The sequence below is a fragment of the Octopus bimaculoides genome, chromosome 19 (assembly GCF_046866305.1).
Source record: "Octopus bimaculoides isolate indiv1 chromosome 19, ASM4686630v1, whole genome shotgun sequence".
Classification (NCBI taxonomy): domain Eukaryota; kingdom Metazoa; phylum Mollusca; class Cephalopoda; order Octopoda; family Octopodidae; genus Octopus; species Octopus bimaculoides.
The window spans coordinates 45,854,092-45,874,349 of NC_142946.1; the positions used below are offsets into that span (position 1 = coordinate 45,854,092).

The 20,258-nt window shown below is 35.6% G+C and overlaps 1 protein-coding gene across 3 annotated transcripts in view; it reads left to right on the forward strand.

The window, feature by feature from the left end:
• Window positions 1-20,258, forward strand: part of LOC106882954 (LHFPL tetraspan subfamily member 6 protein) — a 315,676-nt gene that overhangs the window by 34,351 nt on the left and 261,067 nt on the right. The window contains exon 2 of one of the 3 annotated variants that reach the window (XM_089337540.1): window positions 2,366-2,810. The exons of the other annotated variants lie outside the window; for them this stretch is intronic. Within the exon in view, the coding sequence (XP_089193666.1) occupies window positions 2,366-2,406 (41 nt within the window). The 3' untranslated portion in view covers window positions 2,407-2,810. Of the gene's footprint in view, window positions 1-2,365; window positions 2,811-20,258 lie in introns of those variants that run through there. 3 annotated transcript variants of the gene reach the window in all.

Below are 20,258 nucleotides of genomic sequence, written 5' to 3' on the forward strand. Positions count from 1 at the left end.
TGTCTTTTGTCTTGCATCATGGAATGTTGTTAAAGTTTAAAAAATTTACTTTGTCCTAGAACTAACTTTGTAGAATCTTATGCCATATAAACTTTTGATGTTAATCTCATAAGAATAATGTTATAATTATATGAAATCTGTTCTTTGGAAAATGGTTTGGCTTCTGACAAATATAAAAGGAGCAGACCAAACAAAAGAAATAATGTATGGTTGTTTAAGTAGTTAATGGCACTGGAATTCTTAATCTCTTTTAATGGTTTGTTGACCTTAAGACACTGAGGCAGCAGTCGATCCAAAACCTTTGCCAGACATTTAAGAATTTAGAGAGAGAAAAAGAGAACAAAATAAAGGTCGGATAAATTTTTACTATTACACTGTGTTACTTTGAAGGTGGAATATGTTTTTTTTCTTATGGTTTTTGATGTTTTGATGTGTTCTGAACAAATCTGATCATCAAAACTGTTTGAAATCATGAAATCACTTGTTCTTTAGGTAACCTCTTCCCTGTAAGTGAGGTGGGTGATTCCAGCTGCTGTATAACCCCAGGTGAACTCAAATTGACCAGTCTTACAATATACTGTCAGCCAAACGATGAAGTGTGATCCACAAGATTGCTATTCCCAAATATACCAAATTTCTAAGACGGCGAGCTGGCAGAAACATTAGCACACCATGCAAAATACTTAGCGGTATTTCGTCTGTCTTTACGTTCTGAGTTCAAATTCCGCCGAGGTTGACTTTGCCTTTCATCCTTTCAGGGTCGATAAATTAAGTACCAGTTGCATACTAGGTCAATCTAATCAACTGGCCGCCCTCTCCAAAAATTTTGGGCCTTGTGCCTGGAGTAGAAAAGAATATACCAAATTTCAATGGTTCCAGGCTCAGTCCCACTGTGTGGCACCCTGTGCAATTATCTTTTACTTTAGACTTGGGCCAACCAAAGCCTTGCAAGTGGATTTTATTGAAGGAAGCCAAAAAACACCTGATATATATATATATATATGTGTGTGTGTTTGTGTTTGTCCCCCACCATTGCTTGAAACCCAATGCTGGTTTGTTTACATCCCATAACTTAGCAGTCGGCCAAGAGAGACTGATAGAATAAGTACCAGGCTTAAAGATAAAATAAATAAAAAATAAAAGAACTGGGTCAATTCATTTGACTAAAAATTCATTGTGGTGCCCCAGTATGGTCGCAATCTATTGACTGAAACAAATAAACGATATAAAATATTGTCCCTGAATACAACACCTGATTTTTAATGTACACACCTGCAATACCAAACCAAAGTAATTTACCGTATTTACTGGTGCATAAGCCATACTAGTTTATACTTAATTTCAACTGCAAAAAACAAGTCTGAACATGAAGGGAAAACATTTTGTATCAAGATTTAATACTAAATTAAGGATGCAATTTACACATGAGTAAATAAGAATATTCTGGTTCCTCGTTTCGCATGGGTGACTAACTTACCACAGCACCACTTTGCTGTTACCATAAGCCAATACTTTAAAAGGGATATAGTCTTTTATTCTTTTGTTTGTTTCAGTCATTTGACTGCGGCCATGCTGGAGCACCGTCTTTAGTCGAACAAATCGACCCCAGGACTTATTCTTTGTGAGCCTGGTACTTATTCTATCACTTTTGCCGAACCGCTAAGTTTTATATTATTATTTCATTCTGTGACTTTTGGATGTGTCTGTCATTTTAATTGGTTGTTGTTAATATTTCACTCACATCGTTCATATCCCTGGAAAAGCTATGAATGTCACTTCTTCGTTATCTTTGTATTTTAATTACAAGACAGAATTTTTTTTTATAAATATGTTAGTGAACAACTATGTGTTTAGGTGAATAGTTAACGAAAAGTCTGCTAATTAATGGCAAAAAAAAATATTCTAAAAAGCAGTTATTTTGTTTGTTGTTTTGTTTAATCTGTGGAAACGACATCAGTGGATTAAGATTCTTGTTTACTTGCTTCGTTTAATTTTTCATTCAACATCCGCTTTCCTTGCTGGCATGGGTTAGACGGCTTGACTGGAATTGGTAAGCTGGAGGGCTGCACCTGGTTCCAGGATTTCTGCAGTTGGGTGGTCTTCTTAATGCCAACTACTCTGAGAGCGTAATGGATGCTTTTTACGTGCTGCTGGCACAAGTGCCATTTACAGAACACCAGCAACGGCTGTGACAATGGTGCCATTTACACAATACTGGTAATGGCCAGTGTTTTTATTTTTCATATTTTGCTTGTTTTAGTCATTGGATTGCAGTCATGCTGGAGCACCACTTTGAAGGGTTTGGTCAAACAAACTGGCCCTTGTACTTATTTTATTTTATTTTATTTTATTTTATTTTATAAAGTCTGTCTCTTCTTGCTGAACTGCAAAGTTACGAGGATATAAAGAAACCAACACTGGTTGTCAAGTGGTGGTGGTGGGTGGGATTCACCATATCGACCCTGCAAAGATGAAAGGCGAAGTCAACCTCGGTGGAATTTGAACACAGGACATAAAGACAGATGGAAAAAAAAATAGGCCTCAACTTAAGTCGGTTTATCCATCTGTACATCAGCGTCGGCAAACATATTTAAAAGCATAAAAATTTTTAAAAAGAGGAAAAACACCTAAAAAAACAACACTAAAGTAGAAAATTAAATAAAGTAGATGTGAAAATATGTACAAACCATTTAGATTTATGCTAATAAATGTTTAAAAATATTTTTTCTGTGTTACATCAATTTTTGAGTTAAGTCACACGTTTTGGAACCTATTACTAGAGTGAGTTGAGGTATTGACTGAATTAACCAAAGTCTAAATGGATTTGTCAAATAGGCACCACACTTCATCCGTTTTTTTTTTCTTCTGTTTTTTTGTCATTCTTTTCTCAAAAATTTCTTTAGATTCCTGTTTTCAATAATGGAAATTACGCTTTTGAGAAACAGAAAAAAAAAAGGGAAAAAGGTTCATTTAATTTTTTCTTTTTTTTTAACCAAACCTCATTTTGTTGCCTTTAACTTGTATTTTTGAATTTTGGAATTTTTTTTGTTAGAGATAGGTGGGAATTCGACATCTGAAAATATGGTGACTATGATTCCGAAAAAGAAATTTCTTCCAAAATTTCAATGCTAATTTTTATTTTGAATTTGTGATCATAAACTGAAAGAATATCTTCTGTATTTTTGTTGAGAGAAGTTCATAAGATTTAGTGACATTCATGCCTTTACTCAGCTTAACAACAGCAGTGATGTAAAACTGGGGTCCCTAACCACCAGGCTGCAGACCAGGACCAGAAGGTGAGTGGCTTAGCGGTCTGGGTATTTGGCTCATAATCGTAAGGTCATGAGTTCATTTCCTGGCAGTGTATATTGCGCCCTTGAGCAAGGCACTTTATTTCACATTGCTCTTGTTCACTTAACTCACAAAAATTAGTTGTACCTGTAATTCAAAGGGGCCAGCCTTGTCACATTTGTGTTATGCTGAATATCTCTGGGAACAACATTAAGGGTACACGTGTCTGTGGAGTACTCAGCCACTTGCATGTTAATTTCTAACGAAGCCCTGCCTTCCTAGAAGCAAGTCAAACAACTGAAAGAGGAGAAGGAGGAGGATGATGATGATGACGAGGAGGACGAGGAGGAGGAATGAGTGAAAAGGAGATGCTTGGGCTGAGGCGATATAGAGACCAGCTAGCTCTGAAGAGGCCATAGTAGCAGCAGTGATACAAAAGGCAGATGGAGAGAGAGAGAGAGAGGGAGGGAGGGCAGTGATTAAAATGTGATCTTTGCCTACATGTTCCTCCTACAAAAGATGGCCTTCACCTCATTGAGAGAAATTGATATTTGAATAGCGTAGGAAAACTCCATCATTGTTGACTTTCACTTCCATTCGTCCATATATATATATAACCTCTCTCTTTTACAAAAAAAACTGTCATTCTACCTTATCAAAAGACATCGATATCTGAATAGTTTTGGGTGGTGGAGCTTGGTGGTGTCTTTATATTCTATAGTATCCAATTCCATTTGTCACTTTTTCTGGGCTTGAATCCCATTAGAATTAATTTCTACTTCTTATTCATCTCCCCCCCCCCACCACCACCACCACACACTCATGGCCACATAACACCTTCAGCACCCCTCCCTGTTTTTATGTGTAAATAAATATTTTACATTTTACTAATTTATACATACTATAAATCATTTGATATTTAATATAATATTATATAATTTGCATACAATAATATAATAATATTATGAATTCATAGCGTCCCCCAATCTGAATGCTAAAAGGTTAATTTAAGGGAGATTTGGCTGCTATTGTTACCAGGTCAAGCAACTACTGAGATTCCCCTTTCTGCCGAATCAGCTCAATCACACTTTTTATGTAGTGCTGTGTACTTTACATTTTGATGTAGACATCTGAGATGGCATACAGTGTAATATATAGCATTGACCAGAGGGTGATATCGAGAAAGATTGATGTAATGGCAGGAGGTTGCTATTTTCTAACATCTTGGCGTCTAGACATAAAGTTTATTTCAGTTGAGGCTAGAATATTTATATTATCTTCTGACCACTGACTGTTTTATGGATGATCCTTCATGTGGTTGTAATCTCAAAAGAAAGAACGAACAAAACCAGAATATTGATAAAGTATAAACATCATCAACATAAAAAAAAAAATTTTCAAAGAAATTTACAGTCATATTTCAGATGTCTTTTTACTTTCCTGTTTTTAAGTATGAAATATTTATCATTTTTTTTTTTTTTTCACTTCTTTCAGTCATTGGACTGTGGCCACCCTGGGGCACCACCTTCAAGGGTTTAGTTAAACAAATCAACCCCAGTAATTATTTTTATATCTGGTTCATATTTTGTCTCTTTTGCTGAACTGTTAAGCTACAGGAACACAAACAAACCAACATTGGTTGTCAAGAAGGCACATATATAATGACAGGCTTCCTTCTGTTTCCATCAAATCTATTCACAAGGAAGCCCAGGGCTATATAAGAAGACACATGTACAAGGTGCTATGTCTGGTACTGCATCAGAGCATTTATTATCATTATTATTATTATTATTATTATTATTATTATTAACTTTTGTCTTGTTAGAGTGAGACCTGTCATTAAGTATTTTCCAAGAGATTTTAACATTTTGCTTTTAGCGTATTGGTTTTTGAATGAGAGCTCCATCTTTAATGTTAACCAAGAAAATTGTGACTGATTAAATCTTAAAAGTAATCTGTTTAATGTAATCAGAGAAAATACGAGACTGCGTTGATTAGCTGTCTTATGTGCAACAAAAATCTTGTTTAATTATGGATGATTTAACTGCCGAGAATTTTAACGTAAACTGATATTAGACATCAGAGACACTGTAGAATTTTATTTGGCGCTACTAAGTTCATTTTGGCACACTGCTTACCCAAATGTGCAAACATCTTTTGACATCCAAATAAATTCCCAGACTCACTTAGAATGTACTTCCTGCACCCCTTCTTACAAACCCTGTTAACCCTTTCGTTACAGTATTTATTTTGAGATGCTCTGTGTTTCTTTCAATTAATTTTAAACATAACAAAGAATTTAGTTAAATAACTTGGTTATCATTAAGCTAATGTTAGGAACATAATTTGTGACTAAGGTTTGGTGGAAGATTTTAATTCAAAACTGATGAAAACAAGACATTTGTACTACAGAGCCAAAGGTGGTTTTAGCCAGGTTGGTATTGAAATGGTTAAGAATTATTTCTCTATTATATATTTTAACTCTTTTGTTACCATATTTCTGTTGAGATGCTCTGTGTTTCTTTCAATTAATTTTAAACATAACAAAGAATTTAGTAAAATAACTTGGTTATCATTAAGCTAGTGTTAAGAACATAAATTGTGACTAAGGTTTGGTGGAAGATTTTAATTCAAAACTTATTTAAACAAGACATTTGTATTACAGAGCCAGAGCTAGTTTCAGCCAGGTTAGTAACAAAAGGGTTAAGAATTGTTTCGGTTCAGCAAAAGTGACTGATAGAATAAGTACCAGGTTTAACAGAATGAATGTACTGGGGTCGATGTGTTCAACTAAACATTCTAAAAGGTGGTGCCCCTGCATGACTGCAGTAAAATGACTGAAACAAGTAAAAGACATGTTCTAAGAAATGAAGCTTAATGTTGGTGGAAGAAGAACGACAGGTACAAGTATATGGGTATGATGTCTTGTAATTCTTGGGCAGCATTTCAATGTTTTAGCTCTGTGGATATTGAATAATAAGAATTCTTGGTGTCGAAACCACAATGATTTCCAATACAGTAGCTAATGATGGGTTGTTCATCTATTTAGATTAAAATTATTATTTATTGTGATGTTTACATACTTGTTTGTATGTTGTTTTTGGTTTGTCTTTGTGTGTTCTTCCTCCTGTTGGTTTTATCCCTGTTCATAGTCCAAGTGATTAAGGGTAATCCCTTGTTGCCTGGTATGAGACTGGATCTAGTATTTTTCTTTGTTTTTGTTGCTTCATTTTATGAGAACACTTTAAAGTGTCTTACATTTAATTAGCTTGAGATGGATGTTGTAATTGGTTATTAACAACATTATATCAGGAAATTAAGAAGAAATAAAATTATTAGGTTAATTAATAGCTCGTAATTACATTATGCTTGACTTGCAATACTCATTATTAAGTTCAGAGATGTGGAAACTTTGGCTAATAAAAGTGAATTAGACAAAAATAAAATCCCTTTGATTGAAGGACCGGGGGAAAAATCCAGCAGGTGAAGAAGAAAAATATAGGACCATTTGTCGGCTGAGTTCTGAATTGTATTTCAAAGTCTTTAACACTTGTGGCAAAAGATTTCACTTGTATAGAATGAACAAATAGAACCTGATCATATATGGAAGCTCTTCTTTTTTCTCTTCCTCCTCTATCTCCTATTTTTCCTCTTCTATCTCCGCTTTTTCCTCCTCTTCTACCTCCTCTACCTCCTCTCCCTGCTCTTCTATCTCTTCTACCTCTTCTATCTCCTCCCCTCCTCTTCTTCCTCCTCTACCGCTGCTACTTCCTCTTCTACCTCCTCTTCTACTTCTCTTCCACCTCCTCTACCTCCTGTTCTATTTTCTCTTCTATCTCCTCTTCTTCCTCCTCTACTTCCTCTTCTTCCTCCTCTACTTCCTCTTCTTCCTCCTCTACTTCCTCTTCTTCCTCCTCTACTTCCTCTTCTTCCTCCTCTACCTCCTCTTCTTCCTCCACCCCTCCTCTACCTCCTCTTCTATTTCCTCTTCCACTTCCTCTTCACTTTCCTCCCTTGTCTCCTCTTCTACCTCCGCTTCTTCCTCCTCTACCTCCTCTTCTACTTCTCTTCCACCTCCTCTTCTATCTCCTCTTCCACCTCCTCTTCTCTTTCCTCTCTTGTCTCCTCGTCTACCTCCTCTTCTACCTCTTCCATCTCCTCCTCTTCCCCTCCATCTCCTCTTCTACCTCCTTCTTCCTCCTCTACCTCCTCTTCTACTTCTCTTCCACCTCCTCTTTTATCTCCTCTTCCACCTCCTCTTCTCTTTCCTCTCTTGTCTCCTCGTCTACCTCCTCTTCTACCTCTTCCATCTCCTCCTCTTCCCCTCCATCTCCTCTTCTCCCTCTTCCCCCTCTCTTTCCCCATCGTCATCATATAGCTTGGACAACATTGCCTGATGTACATTTTGTTTTATTTTTTATCTTTTTTTTTTTATTTAGATATGATATGATTTGAGAATTATCTAGCTCTGCTTTTTCTAGCGAGTCAAATCAAACGACTCCGTGCAGAGGTTCATTTATTTTCTCATTAAAGAGATATATTTATGGCTTTCATTATTACCCAAAGCTGTTTGCAAATATCTTATCAATCGAAATATCTATTATCTTATTACAGAAGCTGTAATAAATCAAGAAATTTGAATAATAAACGAGATTCCTAGATAAAGAACACCATATCTCTGAATTCCAATCTAATTATAATTGTTCCGTTGTAGATGGGTTTTCTGTCCAGTTTTTGACAACTTATGCAAAATAGATGCATAAATTTAAATAATTTTGAATGAATGATAATTCTACATATAACTGACCGATTCCAATAACGTTTGTGTATCTTTTTCTTGAAGTAATGAAGATCTATCTATCGAAGCCAATCTTTGGATAGAATCAATATTTTGTTTGAAGTATAAGACTTCATTTATATGCGTTTTGTCACGTAGGTGTAGTTATGGCTGCGTGGTAAGAAATTTGCTTCCTAACCCCATGGTCCTGGGTTATAAACTTCATTAGCTTACAGCTGTTTCTGCTACAAGATGCAGTGGACTCATAGTTGGGTGCCTGAGTAACACCTTATAGCTTCATCAGAGCCACAAACATGAAGTGCAATTTATTTCATAAGATAATCGTTTATTTCTTCCTTATTACTGGTCTGTACTTGACTAATGCTTTGGTCTGAACCATATGTCTATTGAATTCTCTACCACATTATTAGTATCACAATATCTAAGCAACATATGTATGTATATATGTATGTATATATATATATATATATATATATATATATATATAATTAAATAAAGATGGCTACAGCTATCCTATCTATATCTTAGATTGTGCTTCTCTTTACGATTTATGATCTACTAACAATATATGTGTGTGTGTATATATATATATATATATATATATATATATATTTAGAGGGAGAGAGATAGAGAAAGATAGATGTATGTGAGTATACACATGCACACACAAACACACACACACACACACACACACACATACACACACACACACACACACACACACAATCTATATGTGTGTATCTATGTAATCTCACAGATATATAAGTAACAGATATGTCAGATAACTTAATTAAAAATTTTAATTCACATCACTTATTTACATAATTAAATGGCTTCAATTCTTCATATTTATAGCAGACAGTCAGTCAAGTATACATTAAATTGATTTTTTTTTCATTTTCGTGTTTATTTATTTCTTGATATTTATTAATTTCATAAACACACCTTAACCCTTTTGATAACCAATTCACCTGGCACCACCCATAGTTTTTCTAACACAAACCTACCTATTCTAGAATATTCATATCCAAATTAAAACCTTCCACTGAAATTCCATCTATCTTAAGAACCTTTTGTTAATCTGTATTCAAAACACTGGTTTAATATATTATACCGATGAATGAAAAGCAAACTTGCCCACTAAAGCAAATCTTTGAAATACTCGATAATTTCCAGAATTAATTGAAACTTAAGCTTTGTATTTCGTTAGAAATGTTATCACGAAAGGGTTAACACATTTTCCATTCAACTCACCTGCGCTCAGCTTTTATCGTATATCGTTAGCATTATTAGCATTATATAGTCAACCTGAAGTGATTCTTCTCCGATAGCCATGCATCTTCTGCAATTTACTGTACATGTTTCTCACTGTTTCTCATTTGTTAATGTTACTGCACCATCACATGTCTTCTTATGCACACACACACACACACACACACACACACACACACACACACACACACACACACACACACACACACACACACACACACACACACACACACACACACACAAGCATTGCTTCCACATCCCGCTCCATGTCATTTGAAGAAGGTTTGGTTATAATTCATGCCACGTTTATTCTTCAGGCTGGTTTCACATATTTATTCATTTAAATCAGAGTTAGGTGTAACAAGCGTCTTACTACGTATTCTTGCAGACCTCCTTCTCGCCTTCTCTCCCCCCCCCCCACGCCTTCCCCCATCTCCACATATTTACCACTGAATTTCTGGAATTCTCTGATCTTAGTATCATATTATATAGCTGTCATAAACAAAAGTCTCTTAAGAGGAGATAATTTTGCTTCAGTCATTTTCACATTCTTCATAATATTGTTGTTGTTGTTGTTGTTGTTATCGTTGACAATGGTGATGATTAGCCCCCGGGTCAGATTTCTTTGAGAAGGTCTGAGATCAAAGACATTCCTAATATAATGGTCCTTCTTCTTTTCGTATTTCTTTTATGGTTTTAACAAGGACTGTGTCTTGTCCTATTTAAAAACATCCTTTTTTTCGCCTTTCACACACCATAAATCTAAGACTGCATTTATTAACCAGTGTCCTTACTTCTTTGAAGTAGTAAGGTGTGGTGTGATGGAACTTTGGTTAGTATTTCTAGTAAGCTATGTGACCACATAGTCTTCCTTGGCTCAGAATTTCATTTATTTTAATATTTATTTGTTTCAACCATTAGTTGAGGTCATGCTGGAGCCATTACTTTAGATCAGTGGTTCCCAAAGTGGGCACTACTGGCCCACTGGGGGTGGAAAGATCCGGGGGGGGGCGGCGTTGAAGAAAAATGGGGCAATAATAGGGTGACCAAAACAGGTCAAGGGATGTAAAGAAAAAAACAAACAAACAAAATAAAGGGTTAATTAGGTTCAGTTTTATTTGTGAAATGCCGTTGCTAAGAATTTGCTGCAGAAAATGGTCCAAGTTTGTGGTGCTGATTGGTGATGGTGGCGGGGAGCACTAGGGATATGGCCTTAGAACCAAGGGGTCGGCAGCCTGAAAAAGTTTGGGCACCACTGCCTTAGATGGTTTCATCAATCCAGTCAACCTCAGTATTTATTCTATTTGTCTCTTTTTGCCTGACTGCTAGGTTATGGATGGAGATATAAACAAACAAACAAACAAACGTTTGTGAAACGGTGATACAAAAGCACACACACACATACAAACGTCTACCACCATACACAAAAGCGGTTATTAAAACAATGATGGCAGCCATGATGATGATGGTGATGACAACGATGTTGATGACAATGATGATGATGGTGATAATGATGATGCTGATGATGATGACAATGACAACGAGGATGTTGATTGATGATGATGATGATGATGACAATGATGATGTCGACGATGTTGATGATGACGATGTTGATAGTGATGATGCTGTTGATGATGACGATGATGATGATGATGACGATGATGATGACGACGACAATGTTGATGATGATGATGATGATGACGACGACAATGTTGATGATGATGATGATGATGACAATGTTGATGATGACGCTGTTGATGATGACAATGATGATGATGACGACAATGTTGATGATAATGATGTGGATGATGACGATGATGATGACGACGATGTTGATGATGACAACAACGACAACAATTTTGATGATGGTGATGACGATGTCTGGCAAATTGATTGACTTCAAATTATCGAAGTCTTTTGCTTTTAGCTTTTCCTTTTTCGCCCCTCCCCTCTTCGTCTCGTTTCGTCTCTCTTTTTTCTTCCTTCTAAATGGAAAGAGATAATTTTTCCTATATAATTATTTAGGTATTTCGTTAGTGTTGAGTTTATTTATGTCTTCTCTATGCAAATAAAAATATTTGCATTAAAAAGAAAAAAATAAATTACTTTTCTTTCTTTCTTTCTTTATTTCCTTTTATTTTACAAGTATATTCAGACCAATTTAAAAATAACGAAATATTACTTTTCACTACAACAATCGATATAAAATCTAATAAAGACTAATGACTCTTCTAAGTAGTAGCAGTAGCAGTAGTAGTAGTGGTGGTGGTGGTGGTGGTGGTGGTGGTGGTAGTCATTGTTGCGGTGGTACTTCTGGTGGTAGTTGTTGTTGTGCTGCTCATGGTAGTGGTATTGCTGGTGGTGGTGGAGGTGGCGGTAGTGGTGGTGGTGGTGGTGGTGGTGGTGGTGGTGGTGGTGGTGGTGGTGGTGGTGGAACCGCTTGTCGTGTTGGTGGCCATGACTGTAATGGTATTGCTGCCTGTTGATAGTGGTACTGCTAGTTTAGGTGGTGGTTGTGGTAGTGGTATTGTTAGTCGTGTTGGTAGTAGTGGTGGTAATGGAGGTAGTGGTATTATTACTGGTGGTGGTGGCGGTGGTGGTACTGTTAGTTGTGTTGGTAGTAGTGGTGGTGGTCGCGGTGGTAGTGGTAGTGGTATTGCTAGTCTTGGTGGTGGTTGTGGTAATGGTATTGTTAATTGTATTGGTAGTAGTGGTATTGCTAGTCTAGGTGGTGGTAGTAGTACTGTTAGTCGTGTTGGTAGTAGTTGTGTTGGTAGTGGTGGTGGTGGTGGTGGTGGTGGTGGCGGCAGTGATTGTGGCAGTGGTATTGTTGGTTGTGGTAGTCGTGGCAGTGGTACTGCTACTCATGGTGGTGGTGGTGGTTGTGGCACTGTTGGTTGTGGTGGTGGTGGTGGTAGTAGAGATAAAGATGATATCTTCAAACTCCACACAGTTATTAAGCATAAAGAAAGATAAAATATATCATACCTGTTACACACTGAAAAAAGAAAAAAAAAAGACAGGTACAGCTTTCATGTCCAACACAACATACCTTCTCCTCTTCTTTCTTCAGTTACTGTTCACTTGTTTTTCAGATTCCATTCACAAAAGAAAGCCATTTATTTCATTGATAATCTGAAAATCCTGTGCTTTTATATTAATCCATTGACAGTGGGTTTCCCTTTTACTTGTTGTTGTCGCTTACTATTTCAGATTCTACTTTCACTTTTCAAATTGGATAACCCTTCAGTTCTACTTGAAGTTATTCACTGAATCCACCCTTTGACTCCTTTATCCATGTTGTGTTTCTTTCCCTCAAAGTTGTGCACCAAACATGTGATGTCAGTAAACACTAATTTTCCGATTCCTCAAAGCAGGCATTGACAGAATTCTCGCATTCTGACTAAAGGGATCCTTTGCATAACATGACCTCTGTTTATTCTTCTATCTTTGCATGTGTGACGATGGGTTGTTTCCTTGAAGCTGTTGCTTTCACAGTTGGATGGCCTTGTTAACAACTGAAACACGAAACAGAAGAAGAACCTGTCTTGTGTGTCAGGCTAACTTTCTTTGTCTTCTTTATTTTTTTCCGAATTTATTCAATTAGATGAGGAGAAACATGGTGTCCAATGTTTACTGGTCCTTTATCATATGCAATGCATTTTTATTTGTGTTGTTTTGAATTCATTACGTTATAGTTCCAGGTTCAGTCCCACAGCATGGCACTTTGGACAAGTGTCTTCTACTAGAGCCATGGGCTGACCAAAACCTTGTGAGTGGATTTGGTAGATGGAAACTTAAAAAAAAGCCCACATCTATACACGTGTGTGTGCGTGTGTGTGTGTCCTCCATCACCACTTGACAGTTGGATTTGGTTCGTCTATACGTCTGTAACTTAGTGGTTCAACAAAAGAGATGAACAGAATAAGTACCAGGCTTTAAAAAAAGTGTTATGTTGATTAGTTTGTCTATAACCCCTTCAAGGCATTGCCCCAGCTTGGCCACAGTCAAACGACTGAAACAAGCAAGACATAAAAGATATCTTGTAGCTTTGAGGTTTCGGTGATGAGATTGTTTATTTTTAGAATGACATTGTAGGGTCAGCATGAGAAGCCTGACCAGGTCAGTTTGACCATAAAACAAGTAGAATATTTAGAGTTGATCTGTCCGGTTTGAATATTAAAGGGTTAACCCTCACAGCTTTGATGTCCTGAAAATCTTTTCTACATCACAATTTTAATCCCAAACATTAACCATTCTCAACTTGAGAATGGTTAATGTAGAGAATGGTGATGAGCGTGAGATTTAGTATTTAACAATGGTGTAGTGGAGACGGACAATTGATGGTGGTGATGATGATGAGGAGGAGGAAGAGGAATTATATAAAATAGTAATTATATCAGATAGCCTCGGGCGGAGGTGCTATGCAACTTGTAACTTCCGAAGAGTAAAACTGCTGTATTTGTAAAAAAAAAAAAAAAGGTGAAAAATGGAAAAAAAAAAAAAAACCCTCAAAAAAAAAAAACAGCACATCTCTGAATGGTGGTGTACATCTTTGCAAATTAGTCACATATTCCCTTCTTTTTTTAATGCTATCTCAGATATATGTGTGTGTGTGTGTGTGTGTGTAGCACCTTAATATCTTATCCATTGTACTTTGTGAAACAAGAATAATAAAAACTAGTTATGAGACACACATAATATTACTATCTCTCTGTAAAATTGGTTTTGTGAAGCAATGAAACCTATACAAGCATAGCCAAGTACCCTTTTCTTCATTATTTTATAATGTTTTCTTTCATTTTTTTTTTTGTTTTTTTTTTATTGGCTGTGCGATACAATGGAGTTATCTTGTATATTTTATATCACTATGTAATACAGCAATAATTTTTGTGATGTATTTCGGTTTTATTGCTCTGTAGTTTTGCTATTGTGTGTACCATCGGTTGTCCATCTCTTGTTCCATTGTATTTGCTTATTTAATACAATACTCGCAGTTATATACAAAGTTTCATGAAAGTATGCCATATACTAGATTCCATCTTATTATGCACTATATGTTTCCACCGTATTATACACACACACACACACTGCACTATAATTTTATATTTTAGTTACGCAGTATTTATCACTATGTGGTATTAGTAATATGCAGTAGATACCGAAAGCATGTGGCTTTGTGGTTAGGATACTCAGCTTGTGACCAAATGGTCATGAGTTCAATTCCAGGTGGTATGTTCTGTCTTTGAGCAAGACACTTCATTTCACGTTACTTCATTCCACTCAGCTGGCAAAAGCAAAAATGAGTTGTACCTGTAATTCAAAGGGACCAGCCTTGTCACATTCTATATGACATTGAATCTCCCTGAGAACTACATAAAGTGTACATGTGTCTGAGGAGCACTCAACCACTTGCATGTTGATTACACGAGCAGGCTGTTCCGTTGATTGGACCAATCGAAACCCTCGTCGCCATAACTGCAATTATTTTTCTAGTTTCTGTAACCAATAATATGACTCTGATTGTTACAGGAAGAAAGTGAGACTGTGTGGTGTTCATGACTTTTCCATGGCTTTCTTTAGACCAATAGTTCCCAAACATTTTCAGGCTGCAGCCCCCTTGGTTCTTAACCCCCCCCCCCCCACCACCAACTGACCATCACAGACCAATTTCTGCAGCAAATTCTAAACAACAGTATTTCCCAAATAATTCTTGACCTAATTAACCCTTTATTTAAAAAATTTTTTTTTTACATCCATTTCCCCATTTAGTCACCCCATTATCGCCCCATTTTTCTTCGACGTGCCCCTGAATTTCCCCACCCCCCAAGCGGAGCGGTACTGCCCACTTTGGGAACCATTGCTTTAGACTATTAACAATGTGTTATGAAATAACAACAACTGGAATTGGTAAAATGTGTCACAGACTTGGTTTACCAAACTATTATCCGTGTTTTATTTTATTTACATGAGCCAACAAGGTAGCAAGTTAGCCACTATGAAACTTGATTGATTTGTTAGAAAGAGCAGTCAAATCTTCCCTTAAATCACACCCCCACTGTCTTAACTCTTTAGCATTTAAATTGGTCAGATCCAGCCCAAATATTCTTCCTGTTTCTTGTTCAAACTGGCCACCACCCCGATGGCTGTGTTGCAGTTATTCTCTTAGTAGAACTTTGGTGATCCTGACCGTTGATCTTCTGGGATTCCTCAGCTCAGCATCGATATAAGAAACACTACTGGCTCAGTTGAGCTCTTTTACAACCTCTTCACCATCTGCCATGCTGCAGTCCCATGACTTTGCCATGTTCCTGGCAGGGTGGGCACAGTCGTTACTCCATAAAGTATTTTCGAATTACACCCCCTACCCACCACACACTCACATATTTATATTAATCAAAGGAATTCCAACTTTGACCAAGCCAACATTCTCCCACTCTTGGTCGAAAGGTGGAGTGGAGCATCGTGAAATGTAGTGTTTTGCTCAAGAACACAACGCGTTACCCGGTCCAGGAATTGAAACTACAATCTTACGATCATGAGTCCAACACCCTAACCACTAAGCCATGCGCTTCCACTATTGTGAACTTGCCATTACTTGAATGTGCTTTTATATATAATTCTTTATTGCCCACAAGGGACTAAACATAGAGGGGACAAACAAAGACAGACAAAGGGATTAAGTTGATTACATCGACCCCAGTACACAACTGGTACTTAATTTATCGACTCTGAAAGGATGAAAGGCAAAGTCGACCTCGGCGGAATTTGAATTCAGAACATAGCGGCAGACGAAATACTACTAAGCATTTCGCCCGGCGTGCTAACGATTCTGCCAGCACCTCACCGCCTTGTGCTTTTATATAGTGTCATGCTATTCAGTTACTTGATTTGCTTTAAATAGCAGCCAAATCTATTCAAAATCTCACTGCGCTCCTTTAACCTGTTTGATATTGGCTCACCTGTGACTGCACCTGGTTCCATGATACAAACTTCCTTCTGTTAAAGGGATCTTATCTTATAAATCTAAAATCATCTTTTAAGATTTCGTATTAATTCATATTCCAAACACCAAGTTAACAAGGAAGTTATTTAGATAAATTCATTATTTTCAAAATTAATTGAAAGAAAGGGAGTGCAATCAAAAAGAAATATGGTAAGAAAAGGGTTAACGAGAGAAAGACCCATTAGCTAATGAATCTTTGATTAAATACCCATGAAATGTCAGTGGTGGTTATGGCCGAAATATCTTTTGATCATAATTCTGCTGGATCAAGTTTGACCTCGGGCTAAACAACATCTCATTTAATTAGGATTTACATATGCCCCTACCTGGTCATTCAGCTTGCTAGAAATAGCAGCTAAATCTTCCTCAAATAAACCCCCTACTGTTTTTGTTTTTTTTTAAAGTAGACACAGAAGTCCATGATATATTAACTCTGAAGTATAAATCAGGATGGTCATGACTGGAATGTCTCTCATCATAGATCTGCTCAATCAGGTTCATCCTGTGTTGATAAACAGCATTAAGTCAGCTACACCATTACATTAATTAAATTGCTGTATTGCAGAAATGTTATACACGGAGATATTGTACCTGCAATACTGTAATGTATGTCATTATGCATGTGATATTATTATACATTCTATGTGATATTGATATTCTATATTATACAATGTTATCGACTATATTATAACTGTGCACTACAGTAGTCCACTGCGTGAGGCTGCAACAGTTTTATATAGATTCTCACATTTATAACAGTCAGCTGTGTGATATCCACAATGCATGTGAGAGACCTCCTGTAGGTTTCTCTTCTATCTATCAATCTATCTATCTATCTATCTATCTATCTATATGTCTGTCTGTATATTTATATATATATGTGTGTGTGTGTGTGTGTATATATATATACATCTATTTATCTACGTATCTGTATATATATGTGTGTGTGTGCGTATATATGTGTGTGTGTGTGTGTATATATATATATATACATATATATATATATATATATAATAATAATAATAATAATATTAGGGACAAAATCCAAAATTACAGGTAAAAAACTCAATTAAAATCAATTTATAAAAAATTAAATTAAATTGAGCCTTATAGATAAAGTATATATAAAATATATATATATATATGTATGTATATATATATATACATCATCATCATCATCATCATATATATATATACATATGTATATGTGTGTGTGTGTGTATGTGTGTATATATATGTATATATATGTATATGTACACACACACACATACATATATACATACATATATGTATTTATATATATCTACATATATAAAAATCCAGGTGGATATCAATCAGACTCCATTGAATGCAGGTAGAATACACATCCAAGATAATTCCTCTTGTATGACAAGGAGATCCAAATATCATTTAGAAGAATTAAATTTGTTAATGCAACAGAGACAATTGTCGGCTTTGTAAGGCGAATTCAATAATTGAAGACAAGATTTTCTCTTTATGTATTTTTGTTACATGTGTGTGTGTGTGTGTGTGTGTATGAATATAAGTTCATTGGTTTTAAATATTACTGGAGTATTCTTAACCCTTACCCAAATCTCAGAAATGCATTTGTTATTCCGCATGGCTCTGAAGGTGTGAACTGAGCACAAATGCACACACTCACACACACACACGCACGCGCATGCACACATCTTCATCATTTTTTATGCCATGTTTTTCCATGCTCACATTCATTGGACAGGGTCTTCTCTAAAACAGCTTCTCAACACTTGGTCTTGGGTTCTTTGTTGTCTCTTTTCCGAGGTTCAGTATTCTAAGAATATCACTTCTTCATACGCCCCTCCCCCCTTGGTCCTCCTCTTCTGAAGATTCCTTCTACATGGATCTCTTGGTATTTCTTAATCCTGCAGTCATCTTCCATGCACACCACGTGTTCATACACACCACATGTTCATACACACCACATGCTCAAACCAGCATCTGTCTCCTTTTGGGGCTGAATAATAATAATGATAATAATAATTATAACATTGAAGAATACCTTAGGAATGAGAACCCAAGTTTGAAATTTCCCCAAGACACCTGAAAAAGGCTGAAGGGTATATCAGCTGAAACTTTGTGTTAACAACAAACAAGATTGAGGACAAATATCCATCAAATGTAAATAATGTAAATAATATCATACAATTTACCCTTTAACTTTTCCCACCTTGCTCTTACTCTGGTTACTGTGTTTTTTTCAGAACACCTAACCACAACGCTAATCAGAATGTATAAGAGAAACTACGAACTGCTCCTGGGGAGCTCTCTGAAACTATAAAAGAATTTTTATTGGTACCCTCACAACTAACTTATTCTTCCATACCTTCTTCAAAGTACCTTATTTTCTCACTGTAATGTTGCTATCCGTCTGAATATGCTTGAGGCAAATTTGAACTGGGGAACAAGCTCTTCAGTCATGGAAAATATATCTCTTCAATCAGCTCCGTGACAAAATGCAGTGAGTAACCTTGTTCCTCGGTTCGAATCTCCCTCAAGCATATTCAGATTGATAATAACATTGCAATTTTACGTAACATTGTTTAGCACGCATTCTCTGTAACTTCTTTTCTCAGTATGTTTATGACTCGACAATATCTCTCATACATCCAGAGTTTACATTGACTGCATAATATGGATTTTCTAATCTACTCTGTTCTTGCATATTGAACATGGTCACTCGCCGGATGGCAGCATGAGTCCTGTCTTATTTCCTGTTCACTAAAACTTTTGTCTTTGTTAGATTTCTTTGATGGCCTTTTCATTTTAGGCTTTTGTTTCCATGTCTGGAATGTCTTCTCTAATTCTTCAACAAATTCAGATATGAAAAATTATGTCATTAATGTACAGCAGCTTCAATGGATGCCTGGTAGTCTTAAACTCTTTGGTTGCACTTTGGAAAATTATAACAGGAAGGGGATGAGGACTGAGTCCTTGTGAACACCTACGTCATCATCATGTATGTATGTTTGTATGTATGTATGTATGTATAAATATTAATAATAATATTTTATAATCTTAAAGCTTATAAGCATATCACCGTACATTGACTCAGGTAAACAGTCTAATATCAGGGCCTATAAAGCCCTCAACGGAAAAACATTAGGGTTTGCTGTACGCATGGGACACAAACCCACACCTTTATGTATTTGCTACAAATGTGCAACCATTACACTAACCTACATTACACACACACACTGTATTATCAATATATTTCTGCTGTTCAATTAGCATAATTGGTCTTTGTGCACTACAAGATGGAGTATTTTAACGCATCACATCATTTTTCTGTTCCTTCCCTCGTCTCTTTTAAATATTCTGCTGCTTTAAAACATCTGATAAAACAATTGAAATATGTTCATATTAGTTGATATACATACATCCACACACATACATACATACTCACATACATACATACATATATACATATATATATATATATATATATAAAGGGAAATATAAACAAATATTTATATTCTTGGGAATAGAAATTTCCCTTATGAATTTTTTTTACACACTGGCTTCTTGATAAAATTCTTGTAAAAGAGTTTTATCCCTTTTTGAATTTATTTATATATATATATATATACATATATATATATATATATATATATATATATATATATATATATATATATATATATATATATATATATATATATATATATATATATATATATATATATATATATATATATATACATATATATATATATATATATACATATATATATATATATATATACATATATATATATATATATACATATATATATATATATACATATATATATATATATATATACATATATATATATATATATATACATATATATATATATATATATATAT